Source organism: Coenobita brevimanus, chromosome 79 (assembly GCF_032717465.1).
Source record: "Coenobita brevimanus isolate Jiangsu-jjx chromosome 79, ASM3271746v2, whole genome shotgun sequence".
In the NCBI taxonomy this organism is placed as follows: domain Eukaryota; kingdom Metazoa; phylum Arthropoda; class Malacostraca; order Decapoda; family Coenobitidae; genus Coenobita; species Coenobita brevimanus.
The window spans coordinates 16,229,765-16,244,777 of record NC_137032.1 but is presented as its reverse complement, the minus strand read 5'-3'; the positions used below and the strand labels follow the sequence as shown (position 1 = coordinate 16,244,777).

Below are 15,013 nucleotides of genomic sequence, written 5' to 3'. Positions count from 1 at the left end.
TCCATATGATAGAGATCAGTGGCAGAAACCCAAGCCCATTTATTTACCTAAACCAGAAGATTATGGGCCCGAGGTTAGGCTACTGTGCTCCAGGAACCTACAAGTACATTACGGGTAGATGGGCAGCCTACCTTCCTTGATGACATTGTCTACAGTTATGGGGGTCCAACATTTGCAAGGCCATCACTCCGACTGTGGCGTTCTATCCGCACGATCACCAAGCTATTTCAGGTTACCATGATTATTGATCTTATGCTCAGTATCTCTAATGAGAGAGGATAGGGTGTGAAAACTTCCTGTACAGCAATTTGATGACGATATTGTATTGTTAATGTTAAGTGAAGATGACAGTGAGCTGCAAGGCTTGGTGAATGAGTCTGGGAGTGTATAGGAAACAGTATCTAAAAGTGAATGTAGATAAGAGTAAAGTTATGGTCTTTGAAAGAAATGAAGTCACAGCATGCAGTGAGACTGGGTGGTTAAGAAATGGAAAATGTGATAGCATTCAATTACTTAGGTAGTTTGATGTGTAAAATCAGATGCTTAGAGGATGAAGTGTTTGAAAAGGTACAGCAGGGTAGAAAGGATGTTGGTTCACTGAAAGATCTTATAAGGAATAGGAAAGTGTGAATGGAAGTAAAGAGTCGCTGCGTGACAGTACTCTGATCCCCACTCTAACATACGTAAGTAAAACTTGACGCCCTATGAAGGACACCAGACTGAGAACAGTGGAAATAAGTTAATTGAGTGGAGCATGTAAAGTAACATGGAAATGAGACAGACATATGAGGAAGTATCGGGACGTTGTGGTGCTGATGAGGAAGTGACTGAAAGCGTTAAGAGAAATACTCATGAGATGGTCTGGCCATATAGCGAGGACAGAGAATGAGAGACTGACTAGAAGGGTGTATATGAGTGGGGCTGAGATGGAGAGAAGGAAGAGAAAACCAAGGATGAGATGGAAGGATGGAGTGGTTGGATATATGAGATAGGAGATTGTGAGTAGGAGGGAGGGCAGCTAAGTGAAGAGGACAGGACGACGTGGAGACGATTTGTCTGTGGTCACCCTTTAAGGGATGAAGGTGTCTGACAGTAGATAGATGGATGAACGGATGATGTATGGATGGATAGATCCTAAATAATATTATAGGCTCGGCAACGCTCTTTCATGACGATTTATGGTGAATATTTTACCTCAGTATTGTGTGTTATTTACATCATTTTGATATCGACATTGTTTCATCAATATCAGACAAGAGAAAACCGATGTGCAGTGTGCAGAATAACTGGCTAGGGAAGATATATTACGAAGTCTTAAAAGACACTTAAATTATAAAACAATGTCTTCTACATGCCTGGGTGCCTGATGTTTGCAAACAAGTGTGTCAGGTGATGTCATTATAAACATTCCAAGAGAATGTCCGCTAAGTGTCTAAGGACATCATAAGCTGTCACTGATTATATCGGCTAAGAGATTCAGTTGTTGTCGACACTCCCTGTTTGTCTGCTAAGTGTTGGGCTGGTTATAGATACTCCTTGATTTTGTCTTTTATTTGTTAGAGTTATTATTAACATTCCTTGATTACTCATGTTCGCTGAGTAATGGGTCTATTATAAGCTCTCTGTGATTATGTACACTAAGTGTTGAGGTCTTTTTGACTGTTCTGCGGGTATGTAAGGCATATGTTAGGACTGCCTAATTACCTTAAACGGGTCCAAATCTTGAATGCGTAGTTGGTCAGGTCAAGGGAGGTTGTTATAAACACGCCCTGATTATGTCCCCTAAGTGCTGGGGTCGCCTGATGACTTCATACGAGTCTGGACCACGGACCATCACCTCCATGGCCTGTGGTCGGAGGTTGAAGTTGGAGGCCATAGAGGCGCAGTAAGCCCCAGTGGTCCACACGGCCAGGGCTGATCCAGTCAGGGGGGGAGGGCCAGGGAGAGGGTAGTTGTGGGCCAAGAAGTCTCCACTCTCACACACTGGGCCGACTATGCTAGCCACACATGATTCCTGGAAAAGAAGAACAAAATATGCAATAAAAGGCAGAAAAAAAAAGAGAAAACTGAGACAATAAATAAATAAGCGAGATAAAACAACAAATAAATGGAAAGGATTATAAGCATTTAATATGCGAGAGCGACAACTATGTTAAAGACCGAAAAAAAAAATCAAGAAGTAACTGCTAACAGAGGGCCTGTAATGGATGTTGTTTTGTAGTGCTACCCCAGTCTGTCTGATCAACCAGACCCATAAACTGCAGGTAATCAACCGCCCCTGCAGGGTTGTCCTGTACAAGTAGGCAATCCCATATTAACCCATTCCATGTGTAGGGGTCCGCCGTTGGGTTGCCGTAGTCCCGTACATTAATAATAGTGTTTGCTACCCCAAACTCATAAGTATTTGAATCCGTTGGATGGCAGGAAACGAACGTTGTAACCCCCGTCCTCTTTTGGAAGGTGTGTGTGGGGGGGGGAGGATACGGGACGTTTGTGCATCCGAGCAAGTCGTCATTCCAAATGCATCGTCACCACCACGGGAAGGTATCCATCTCCAGCGCCAGGCCCATACATTACACCCGTTCAGTACAGTCAGACCTTTTTTACAATTTAATATTGTTAATCTCCCCCCAAATTTATTAAAATTAGGAAGGCAAAGATTTTGCTAAAGCAAAAGAAAATGCATACCACAAGCTGTACGAGAAGTTGAATAGTAGAGAAGGGGAAAAAGACCTGTACCGATTAGCCAGGCAGAGAGACAGAGCTGGGCGGGATGTGCAGCATGTTAGAATGATAAAGGATGCAGATGGCAATGTACTGACAAGTGAAGAGAGTGTACTAAGAAGGTGGAAGGGGTATTTCGAAGAGTTGATGAATATAGAAAATATGAGAGAGGGATGGTTGGAAGAGTTGGAGGTAATGAGTCAGGAAGTCCAAGAGATCAGCAGAGAGGAAGTGAGGAATGCCATGAAGAGGATAAAGGATGGCAAGGCAGTGGGGCCAGATGGTATACCAGTGGAAGCATGGAGGAGCTTAGGAGAGATGGCTTTGATGTGGTTTACCAGATTGTTTAACAAAATCCTGGAGGGTGAGAGGATGCCGGAGGAGTGGAGAAAAAGTATTCTAGTTCCGATTTTCAAGAACAAGGGTGATGTGGAATGCTGCAGCAACTACAGAAGTATAAAGCTAATCAGCCATGCAATGAAGATATGGGAAAGAGTGGTAGAAGCTAGGCTGAGACGAGAAGTGAGGATCTGCGAGGAGCAATTTGGTTTCATGCCAAGGAGAAGTACTATAGACGCCATATTTGCTTTGAGAATGGTGATGGAGAGGTACAGAGAAGGCCAAAAGGAGTTGCATTGTGTGTTTATAGACTTGGAGAAGGCTTATGAAAGGGTACTGAGAGAGGAACTGTGGTACTGTATGAGAAAGTCAGGAGTGGCAGAGAAGTACGTGAGGGTGGTGAAGGACATGTACGACGATAGTGTAACAACAGTGAGATGTGCAGTAGGAATGACTGAGGGTTTCAAGGTGGAGGTGGGATTGCATCAAGGATCGACTTTGAGTCCCTTCTTGTTTGCAATGGTGATGGACAGATTGACAGATGAAATTAGACAGGAGCCTCCGTGGACAATGATGTTTGCGGACGACATTTGATATGTAGTGAGAGCCGGGAGGAAACTGAGGCAGAGCTTGAGAGATGGAGATATGCACTGGAGAGAAGGGAAATGAAAGTAAGCAGAAGCAAGACTCAGTACATGTGTGTAAATGAGAGAGATGACTGGGGAACCGTGAGGCTGCAAGGTGTAGAGGTGGCAAAGGTAGATGAATTCAAATACTTGGGGTCAACTGTACAAAGTAACGGAGAGTGTGGTAGAGAGGTAAAAAAGAGTGCAGGCGGGATGGAGTGGGTGGAGAAAAGTGACAGGAGTGATCTGTGACAGAAGGGTCTCTGCAGAAATGAAAAGGAAAGTTTTTAAGACTGTAGGAAGGCCAGCCGTGTTGTACGGAATGGAGACAGTACCACTGACAAAAAGACAGGAGGCACATTTGGAGGTAGCAGAATAGAAGATGTTGCGTTTTTCACTAGGAGTGACGAGATTGGACAAAATTATAAATGAACATATTAGAGGGACAGCGCACGTAAGTCAGTTTGGGGACAAAGCGAGAGAGGCGAGCCTTAGATGGTTTGGACATGTGCCGAGGAGGGATGAGGAGTATGTCGGGAGGAGGATGCTGGAAATGGAGTTACCAGGCAGGAGAAAGAGAGGAAGGCCAAAGAGAAGGTTTATGGATGTAATGAAGGAGGACATGCGAGTGGTAGGTGTAAAAGAAGAAGATGCAGAAGACAGAGTAAGATGGAGACGGATGATCCGCTGTGGCGACCCCTAAGGGGAGAGCCGAAAAGAGAAGAAGAAGAAGAAGGAAGGCTTTCTCGTGTTGAATTGGTTAAAAAGGACATTATATAACATCTGAAGTCTGAAGAATCTCTCCTAAGCTGAAAATAATTTATTGGAAGTAGCATGAATATATACTGTACAGTGTGCTAAAAATTACGTCACTGGATTGAATGGATCTACTTCCCTTGACAGCATTACCTGATCGAAAAAAAAAAAGTTTTCTCGGGGATCGAGTCTGTTCAAGGGCGTCACTGAGGATGAAGCATATTGACCGCTAAACCACCAGGAACCCTGGACGCACACCACAACATTAAGAGTTGTATTCTAAGTGGCTGTGGAGATTCAGTAACACAGGTTCCTTAGAGAAGTATGGCAATATAATATTAGGTGGCTGGTGGTTTGACAATTAAAACGCCTCAGTCGGAGTAGTAGCTTTGCATTGGTTCAGGCTCCAGGAGGTAAGGAGAGGTCTTGCGATCACTTAATGACAATAGCGGAAGTAGGCTGGTTATCTACTAGATTACGGCAGCCTAGTCACAGGCCACTACACTTCCATTATGGCAATACGAAACTGGCTTTTTAAAATCATTCTTGCATGACATTCATTTATCTTTAATTATAAGGCAGGAATTAGTGAAATTGGATGATGAGGAAATGGAAAATGTGAGTGAATTTAAGTACTTGGGTAGTGTGATGAGGAAGGACGGAAGTTTGGTGGATGAAGTGCTTGAAAGGGTACAACAAGGAAGTAAGGTTGCTAGTTCTTTGAAAACAGTTATAAGAAATGGGGAAGTGACCATGGGAGTAAAAACGTCGCTGCATGACTGTATTGCGATACAAAGGCTAATGTATGGAAGTGAAGTTTGGACCTTGTTTGAAAAACACAAGTCAAGAGCGAGAGCAGTGGAAATGAGTTATTTGAGGGGAGCATTTGGAGTTACATGGAGAGACAGACTGACAAATGAGGAAGTGAAGGTGCGTTGTGATGTGGATGTGGATGTGGTAGAAACCATTAAGAGAAGCACACTGAGGTGGTTTACCCATGTGGAGAGAATGGAGAGCGAGAGACTAACGGGGAGAGTGTATGTAAGTGAGGTGGAGGGGGGTAGAGGGAGGGGAAGGCCAAGGATGAGATGGAGGGATGGAGTGGAGAGGTATATGAGGGAGAGGGGTGTGAGCTGGAGGGGAGGACATTGACATGGCGGGGAAAGGGCACCTGGAGGTGATTTGCTTGTGGCCACCCCTTACGGGATTAAGACGTCTGGCAACAGAGACTGAATAATAATCTCCTTTGTCAGTAATAAAATCAATCCTCCACTCCCGCTTGCCTTTCCATCAGCTCACCTGAAGGGGTTTAAGGGTCTTCACCAGGAGATATGGGTGGGTTACTTTGCTGACTTAGGCTCTCCAAGCATAATGTCTCTGTATGGACGGTGGGTTTTAGTGCACAGTCACTTACTTGTGATGGCGGATGACGGGATATACTAACCTGGATATAGAGTTTTTTTTTATTTATTTATTTATTTTTAGTACAGTGCAATCAAGTGCTAATTTGAAGGGTTACTCCAAAGATTGGGACAGTATGAATGGTGTGTATTAGTGCTGAAGCAGTTACATGTGATGGTTAGATATGCAAACCTGGGTACGTGTGGGTAGACTGAGGTAGGTGATGGGGTGGATGGCTCCATATAATGCTGGACGAATCACCTCTGTCATGGCTGCGTCCACAACCACGAAGGTCCGCTCGCCGCTGCACTTCACTCCCAAAACCTCCGTAACAACCACACCTGACGTCATGAAAAACATTTAAAATTCGTGCTGCTGGACTACACCAGGACCATTAATACCGTTGAACTACACCAGGACCATTAATACCGTTGGACTACATGAGGACCATTAATACCGTTGGACTACATGAGGACCATTAATACTGTTGGACTACACAAGGACCATTAATACCGTTGGACTACACCAGGACCATTAATACCGTTGGACTACACCAGGACCATTAATACCGTTGAACTACACCAGGACCATTAATACCGTTGGACTACATGAGGGCCACAACATGACACCACCACAGGCACGCCAACACCAACACACCAGTACCACCCCCACACCACCACCAACACTTCGACCACGACCATAACCACAGCACAATCGCAACACACAACATCACCACCACCACCACAACAACAACAACACACCACGCTGCCACCACCAAACCCCTACCTCACCATCATCACACCACCACCACACCCACAACCACCACACCCAAACCACCACATCAACACCACACCAACACCACACGACCACTAAACCACAACACACCTCCACCACATCACAACCACATCGATAACACGAACAAACCACACCATCGTCACACCTTAGTGTTACTCAGATGCGATGCATGTTTTACGTGTTCTGGTGCCAACATTGTTTCCCATGACGAGTTGTAGTTTCACACTATTGTTACATATTACATACAAAGTTGTTTATTTATAATTAACAATGTGTAATATAGTGTGAATGATAAGCAACCAAACACCATTTCACTGTAAAGTGTGGCTTGGGATAGGATGCGCAATCAGACAGCCTTTTTCAATCAAAACAACCTAGGGTAAAGGGAAGGCGACAGAGAAATATATTGTATATATGTTTAAAGTCTTGGGGAAATATTTACCTTGCTGGTATACTTTAATGTAATCAATACTATTTTATGGAGGTGTATAATATACATGGTAAAGTTATGGTGCTTCTATTCATGTATAAATCCCAGAGTATCTGTGATGCTTGGCATCTCTATTTCATGCTGATTTCAGTGCCACTTCCCAGTGGGGGAAGGCGGCTAACAACTGAGCGCACTTATCATTCAAACGAGAGGGACGTATATACTCTGAGCTTTCTCTGTGTCGCAGTTGTATCTTTCTGTGGCCAATAAAGAGAGAGAAATCTGCTCAGTTTTCAGTTCACCTGCACACGCTACCTCTACCAATACCTTCAACAGGATCTACACCGATTCCCACCATCTCCAGTGTGTGAGAAAGACATTTGGTTGACTTTGACCAGGCGCAACGTTATTAACCTTGCTTGAAACAGTGGTCACGTCTAAATTGATATATAATTGGTGATCAGCTGTGAAGTTCCAGTAAGCTGATATATTAGTGACCAGTTGAGGAATTTATACCAGCTGATACATAATATTGGTCGCAGTGGCGGGATTCCTGCCAGCTGATACAGCCGAGAGATTGACCTTCAGTTCCAGCAACAAGTAGCTGTATAAAATCAACTTATGTTAAACTTAGATTCATTCTCTCGTATTTTCAAATACCCCAAAATGGTCACCTTCATTAAAAAAAAAAAAAAAAAAGACATACCACAAAATGTGCCTGTCATATTCGTGTAGGCACTAACGACGAATAATTAAAAATGGTTATCTGCTTATTAGTTTCATTCAGTAATGTCTAGACCTCGTTACACCGTTATCTGTTTACATTAACCCCTCCATGGCCGCCGGTGTCGAATGACGTTTAGCCGATAAATGGCCGCCGGCGTCGTTTGAACGCGGCCTGCAAAAAACTGCAAAAATTTTTGGGAAGTGAATGGATATTCTGAACGTCTTCACACTGACCTACACTACACTCCCATACACCCCGTCCAGCAGTTCACAGCCTGCTGCTGTGATATGTGGATTTTTGATTATTTCACTCCTGGCCATGCCTTAACAAGCACAACTACACCCATTATCTCGGCCCAGGCAGAACATATAATTTTTGTCCTCTCTTGCAAAACACACACAACCACCTGTTTACGATTATGAAGTAATACAGGCACATACAAAAAAGACATGATAATAACAGGAAAAATACATTTTTGTCTTGGTATCTTTACCTATTTGCTCAGGTTTGCTGTAATGATTTGGATCATTTGATGCAATGCAACTTGTAGAAAACTGTGAAAACTTTCGGGAAGTGTACGCAAATCTGGGACATGAGACTGACCTTGCCTTCACTCTCTCACGTATCATCCGTCAGTTCACCACCTGCTGTCATGACGAGTGGATGTGTGATTTTTTCTCTCGCGGCCATGCCTAAACACACACAGTTACACCCATTATCTCGACCCAGAAAAGAAAATACAATCTTTTTCCTCCCTTGCAAAACACACACAACCACCTTGTTTACGAAACAGCAATATATATTGTGAAAATAACATGGTAAAATGATAAAGATGAACGTAAAATGATAAAGATGAACATGTTATGATGGAAAAAATACGTTTTCCCCCGTCTGTAAACGTATTTATTTCTGCTTTGTATCTGTATTCGTAATAATTAGACTTATTCTTAGTTCTGAAACTGCATTACGTTTCTATTTTTAGCCATGCTCGTGGTGTGGGAGCTGAAAGTTGCGACTCAACTTCCTTATTGGTAATCGTACTGACCCTCCACTTTATTCTCCCGTGGCAGAGTCTAGCCTTGGAGAACGTGCAGTTTTCTCATTTAGGACTAAAAATTCAACTCTTTCGCTCCCTTTTCTAAGCATGGGCACAACGATAACATAAAAAATAACTCGAAACTACCATAAACATATATAAAAAAGGTGAAAATGTATTCATAATATTTTTTTTTTCCAGCCATTCCTAACAGATTATGTACTGAAATCATTCGATATCATATCTCATATATGCATAACATTTCAGCACCATTCGCATTGTTTTGGGAGGTAAAAAAAAAAAAATAATAACATCTGCCCAATTGCGATGCGGCAGTCCCCTGGCTGGCGATATCGGTTGCCGATATTTCTGCAACTTCCGCGCTTCATTGCAAGCCACAAAATGCGTCTAGGAAGCTGGGATTTGCACTGTTAGGTGCATCTGAACATTCTCTTCAATATGGCAAGAAAAAAAATCGAAACTTCAAAAAATGGCCCCGGCTTCGGTCTGGCGTGCACGGAAAATTCCGGGCCTTCGGCCACAGAATGATTAAATGTATAGCTGGTGACCTACACCTATAACCTTCTGTTACAAAACTACCAAGAAATATATAATTATTTCCGTAATCTACGAAACTTATTCCTTTGGGTTTGGCAAGGTAGTTAAAAACCGATTAGGAGATAATACTTACTAGCACTGTGGTAAAAATTGGTAGCTATTGCTCTCAAATGGTACTTTACTCTAGAAACCTTGTTATATATTAAACAACATATAGCTTCTTTTTAAACAGACCATTATCCAAAGTGTTCTTTTAATCAGGTAACAGATGAGGGAACATAAGAGTATTCTAAAGATAATGTTTGCGTACATTGTTTACGTGCAGGACTTGAATGCTCTTCATACGAGGAAAACTTACTACCCACTCTTGTTGGGCTCTCATTTGCCGTGATATCGCGCTTTGGTAAGTTTCAAGTACACACATGCTTAGTTTTGCATCATTACACCTATGTGTATTACTTGCAGTATTATCACGGACGACCATAGTATCTGAAGTCGATGTTGGCATTGGATTTCTTTGGTGAACATGCATACACTTATTGCCTCTAATAGCCGTATACCAGAACTTTAGAAAGTGGCAGGTTGGAAGCTGCACCATGACAATGCCCCTGCCCATTCCTCTCAGTTGATTCAGGAATTTTCCTGCCCATTCATCTCAGTTGATTCAGGAATTTTTGGCCAAGCACAACATCCTTCATGTTTGGCAGGCTCCTTACTCACCAGACATGGCTCCATGCAACTTTTGGTTATTCCCCAAGCTCAAAACTCCGCTGAAGGGTCCCCAATTTGAGACAAGAGAAGAGATCATGATGAATGTGACGAAACACCTGCAGGAGATACTGAAAATCTACTATGAAAAATGTTTCAGGCAGTGGAACGAACGTTGTGATACGTGTGTCAAGTCAGAAGGGACTAACTTTGAGGGGGATTAGTGTCCTAACTCATCAGGTGAGCTATTTATATTTTTAAAGCCTTAGGTTGGTTACTTTCTGAACAATCCTTGTAAGTACAATTATTGGCAATTTTGTTTCCAAAGTGCGAACAGAAAAGGAAGACTTCAAGTTGGAGAATTTCGAGCATTTAGAATAAACAAAACATTTCTTCCCAACGAATAGACTTGGCAAGACTTCGAGCAAAAATGCAAACTGAACGAGAATCAGGGTTATAATGGAGTAAGTACCTTTTGAAAACCTCCACTGCGTGAATAGTATTGTCAAATGTGTAAACTAACCCTCTTGTGCACCATAAGTTTTCGATAAGTTTCCGGACCCCCACCCCCGGAACCAAACCCCACTCTGGCTGCCTCCGTTTGCACAGAAAGGAAAAAAAAATTATGGCCAAATTTACCCTTGGAAATGTTTATATTGTTATAAATCGCATCCCATCATATTCACTGATGTATATACCATCAGATAAGCAAAAAAATAAAACATAAAACAGATGAATAAATGTACAGAAATTAAGCAAGGTGAAAACTATCTTCTAATACCTTCCCAACATCACTGTGAAAATTTTTTCCTGTGACGAGCAGTTGCAAAGGACATGTCTATATGCAGAGTTTCACGAGCTTTAAAATGAGACTGGTTTCGAGTTGATACGTCCAATAGGTTTCAAGTAAATTGAAAAAAAAAAAAAACTACAAAAATCGCTTTAAAAATGTCTTATTTGTTTATTATTTCATATGCTTTTAGTGACACTGTAACAAACATATATGTAAATTCTATCCAGTTTTGTAGCCCAAAGGTTAAGGAAGCCCATGATATAATTCACAGTGTTATAACCCTTAACTGTATGTTATAACCCTTAACTGTATGTTATAACCCTTAACTGTTATTGAGAAAATGAATTTTGAAAGTTATGATAGGTTGCGGGCGGTAACAGCACCTATGCTCCGGCCCATATGCTGAGTAGGTTTGTCTTTCAGAACTTTTCCCAAAGTAATTATTTGCACACATAGATTACTTTGCTTTACAAAAGTATGCATAAGAAATCATCAGCTTGATCATGCTTTCTTCAGATTTTTTATGTGACCTATTCTTTATGAGTAAAATGACTGAGAGAATAGCAATGAAATGCACCACAATATCCCTAGGAGAAATATAATAGTAAACACAGTTTATACCTCACAATACAGTAGTATAAAAACTAGACAAATAAGCTGGTTACTCACATCCTCTAGCAATGTTGTAGTGTTTCTTGAGAGGAGATGGAGTTCCAGAGAGAAGGAAAGGTACGATCACAGCCTGTGTGTGTGTGTGTGTGTGTGTGTGTGTGTGTGTGTGTGTATTTGCAATGTGATTTACTGTTGTATGCTTTCATCGGTACGGTACTGATGAAAGCATTGTCCAGTGCGGAGTGGCATATCACAAACAGGACATATATAGCTGGTGTCCCTTCTCTTGTGCAAATAGCACAGCAAACATTGCAGCCTTTTCCTGTTGGGGATTCTCTCCAGGGTGTGGTGCAGTGTTGAGACCAAGCGTGTCCTATCATCCACATATTTACGGCGCTTGGACGGTGGTGCTCCTCCATCTCCTCGCCTCTGTGCTCCTGCTGGAGGTGCAGTGGCAGAAGCTGGCCGAGTAATTCCTGACGGGCCAGCTACTGCGGGAGGTGGAACAATCGTGGCAGTAACTGGCCGAGTTACTCCAGACGGACCAGCTACTGCAGGAGGTGGTACAATTGTTGCAGGCAGAGCGGAGGCTGTAGTTGATGGAGTGGTTGCTGCAGGTACAGGTGGTCGTCGTTGCGAGGAAAGGTCAAGGGCATGATGGAAGACATGACCTGATGCCAACCACTCCTCCCTCTGGAATACCAGGACTTTGTGGCATAGGTGCTCCTGAAATTCTAGGAGAGTCACTGGCCCAGTGGTGCTCTTCTTGTAGAGGGTGTAGGCACTGAATAGGGCCATGTGAATGAAACAGGTCAGTTTCTTGGTCCACTTGACTGTCCACCTTTGAGCGGGGTAGTATTGGATAATCTGATCGAAATGATCCACCCCGCCCATGTGCCGATTGTTGTCCTCCACCATGATGGGCTTGTTCACGGTTTTGGCAATGTGGTGGCATCTCCTGTCTGGACCCTTTACCTTCCCATGCACCTGCTTAGGGACGGTGGTGTCGCTTTGGAAAGTGGTCACCATACTTACAATACGTTTGTCCTTCCACAGCAATACCATTACATTGCCCTTGTGCCTAGCTTCCACTCCATCATCAGGAAAGCATCTAGTACTGCTGATGTCCTGCAGCTCCATCAGTGCTCCCCTTGGAAGTCGTACTGTGCCACACACATGCACTCCCTCTGTGAAGAAGCGTTCGCACAGTGATACAGAGTTGTAATAAGTGTCCATATACAACTTGTATCTTTCGCTCTTCAAAGGTTCAGTGAGGCCCCACTGTGTTTTCTAGAGATTTCTTCTTCCCCGTGTATACCTCGAAATTCCACACGTAGCCACTCCTTGCCTCAGCCAAGATGTAGAGTTTGATGACATACTTTTGGGGCTTCATAGGGTTATGTACACGGAAGGAGAGCCGCCTTTTCCATCCCAGAGATCCCTCATCCAGGCTAAGATGTTCGGCCTGGATGTAAAACTCCTTGAACTTCTGAAGGAGATACTGCATCACTGTGTGAATCCTTATTAGCCGGTCTTAATTGTCCTCGAGTATGGCGAGACTATTGAAAGCATGAAAGTGCTTTAGGATGAACCTGAAGCACTTTCCATTCAGTCCTCTGAAATATGGGGTAATCGTGAACCTCTGTGGACCGCCAATAATGTCTTATGGTTGGCAGTTCACAAATCCCCATTAGAAAGTATAACTCGAGGAACTGGGCCATCTCCTCTTCGTTGAGGAGGTACCAAACATCTAGTGCAGTCCCCAGGAACCTGGCATAATTGTTAATTTCGACCGTCAGGTAGATCAGCAACTCCCTGGTAAAAAAAAGTATTGGAAGTATTGGAGTGGTGTTCTTGGTGCTGCCAGTCTCAAACCTGGGGTTTCAATGAAGGGGCCAGCATTGGGTGTGAATGGCCCAGAACTCCAGGTTTCATTCTGATGGTCTTCACCTGGGGATGCTTGGCTGTGTACGTGTGTGGAGCACACAACCTCGAGACAGATGACTACCTCTTGGCTGCCCACCACTACCTCTCCTAGGCCAACGTTGCCCTCGTCTTTGTGGTGGGGAGGGAGATGGTGATAATGATTGTGTTGATGATAGGTGGGTGGATGAAGGTTCAGGTGATTGTGGTAATGGAGATGGTTGTGGTGATGGTTGTGATGAAGACAGTTGTGGTGGTGATGGTTGTGGTGATGGTTTTCATGAAGATGGTTGTGGTGGTGATGGCTGTGGTAAAGATGGTTGTGGTGAAAATGGTTGTGGAGATGGTAGTGGTAAAGATGGTTGTGGTGGAAATGGTTGTGGAGGAGATGGTTGTTGTGTTGGTGATGATGATGGCTGAAATTCAGGGAGAATGAAGTCTGAAGGGGACAGTGACTTTGATGATTTTGTAGGGAAAGATGATATGGAAATATCTTGGATGGGTGGTGAGATGCAAGCAGGTTGGAGTGTTGTGAGAGTGTAGGGTGACTGTGGGGATAATGAGGTCAGTGTTTGCAGTGGGGGAGTGGGTGGAAGAGAGGTGGCGATAATATGGCTCAGTCTCCGTGGTCATGGTGTTTCCAGTGATGGCAGAGGTGATACCAGTGGTGGCAGGGGTTATACCAGTGGTGGCAGTGGTGGTAGGAATGGTGGCAGTGATAACAGTGGTGGCAGTTGTCATATGAGTGATGGCAGTGGTGACACGAGTAGTGGCAGGGTGTCAGCAGTGGTATGACCAGTGGTGGTAGTGGTCAAAGGAGTGGTGGTGGTGATGGTGCTACTGCCTGTAGTGCTAATCACCGCAGCCTTGACTGCAGCTTTAGGTTTATCTATTCCCTTGGAGGAGGATTTCCCTCTCCCTTTCCTCTCCTTCACTCTCTCCTCCTCACCAAATTCACTATCAGATTCACTGTTCCTGCTTTCTTCACTTTCACTCCCACTAAACAAATATTTCAAGTACTCCTCCTCCGATAAGCTCTTGCCTGCCATTGTAGTGTTAGTGTAACAGGAGGGGAACGATAAAAATTGGTTATGAAATTTCAAATTTGGCTTTCTCTGAAAATATAAGAAACACTTATAAACCATCTTCACAAGCGCACTGCACTATATATAACAAACTATCACTATAATACACATAAGGTATGGACGGTGTGGTAACAGAAAACGAGGAATAAGATGGTGGCTGCCCACTCACACACCCTCCTAGACTGACTGCCGAGAGGACACTGAGCTAAAAATAGGCTGCTTATTCCTGCAATAAGCTGGCAGGTGTTGCCACATATTTCCCTTAGACCTGGCCACCCTCACCTTTGACCCACCAAAATTTGACGCAATTTCATCCACAGGAAAAGCTTCTACAATCATTTATAGGGAAGTTGCATCATATTGCATCATTGGTTACTCTTCAGATTGCAAGGACTATGACTCGCATTGCGTCATAGTGCATGAAAGGGCTAAGGCTGTTTCATGCATTTGTCAGAGAAAGCAATGTATGTTTCCACACCTGAGAGAATATCCTCCGTAAT

At 43.4% G+C, this 15,013-nt stretch overlaps 1 protein-coding gene across 1 annotated transcript in view; it reads right to left on the bottom strand.

Annotated features, from left to right (window-relative positions):
* Positions 1 to 1,756: 1,756 nt before the first annotated feature.
* LOC145409040 (uncharacterized) overlaps positions 1,757 to 15,013 on the bottom strand; it is a 144,224-nt gene continuing 130,967 nt past the window's right edge. Inside the window, exons 8-9 of the mRNA XM_080279599.1 lie at positions 6,039 to 6,187; positions 1,757 to 2,014 (exon numbers count right to left, since the gene is read on the bottom strand). Coding sequence (XP_080135725.1) covers positions 1,757 to 2,014; positions 6,039 to 6,187 — 407 coding nt within the window. The remainder of the gene's footprint in view (positions 2,015 to 6,038; positions 6,188 to 15,013) is intronic.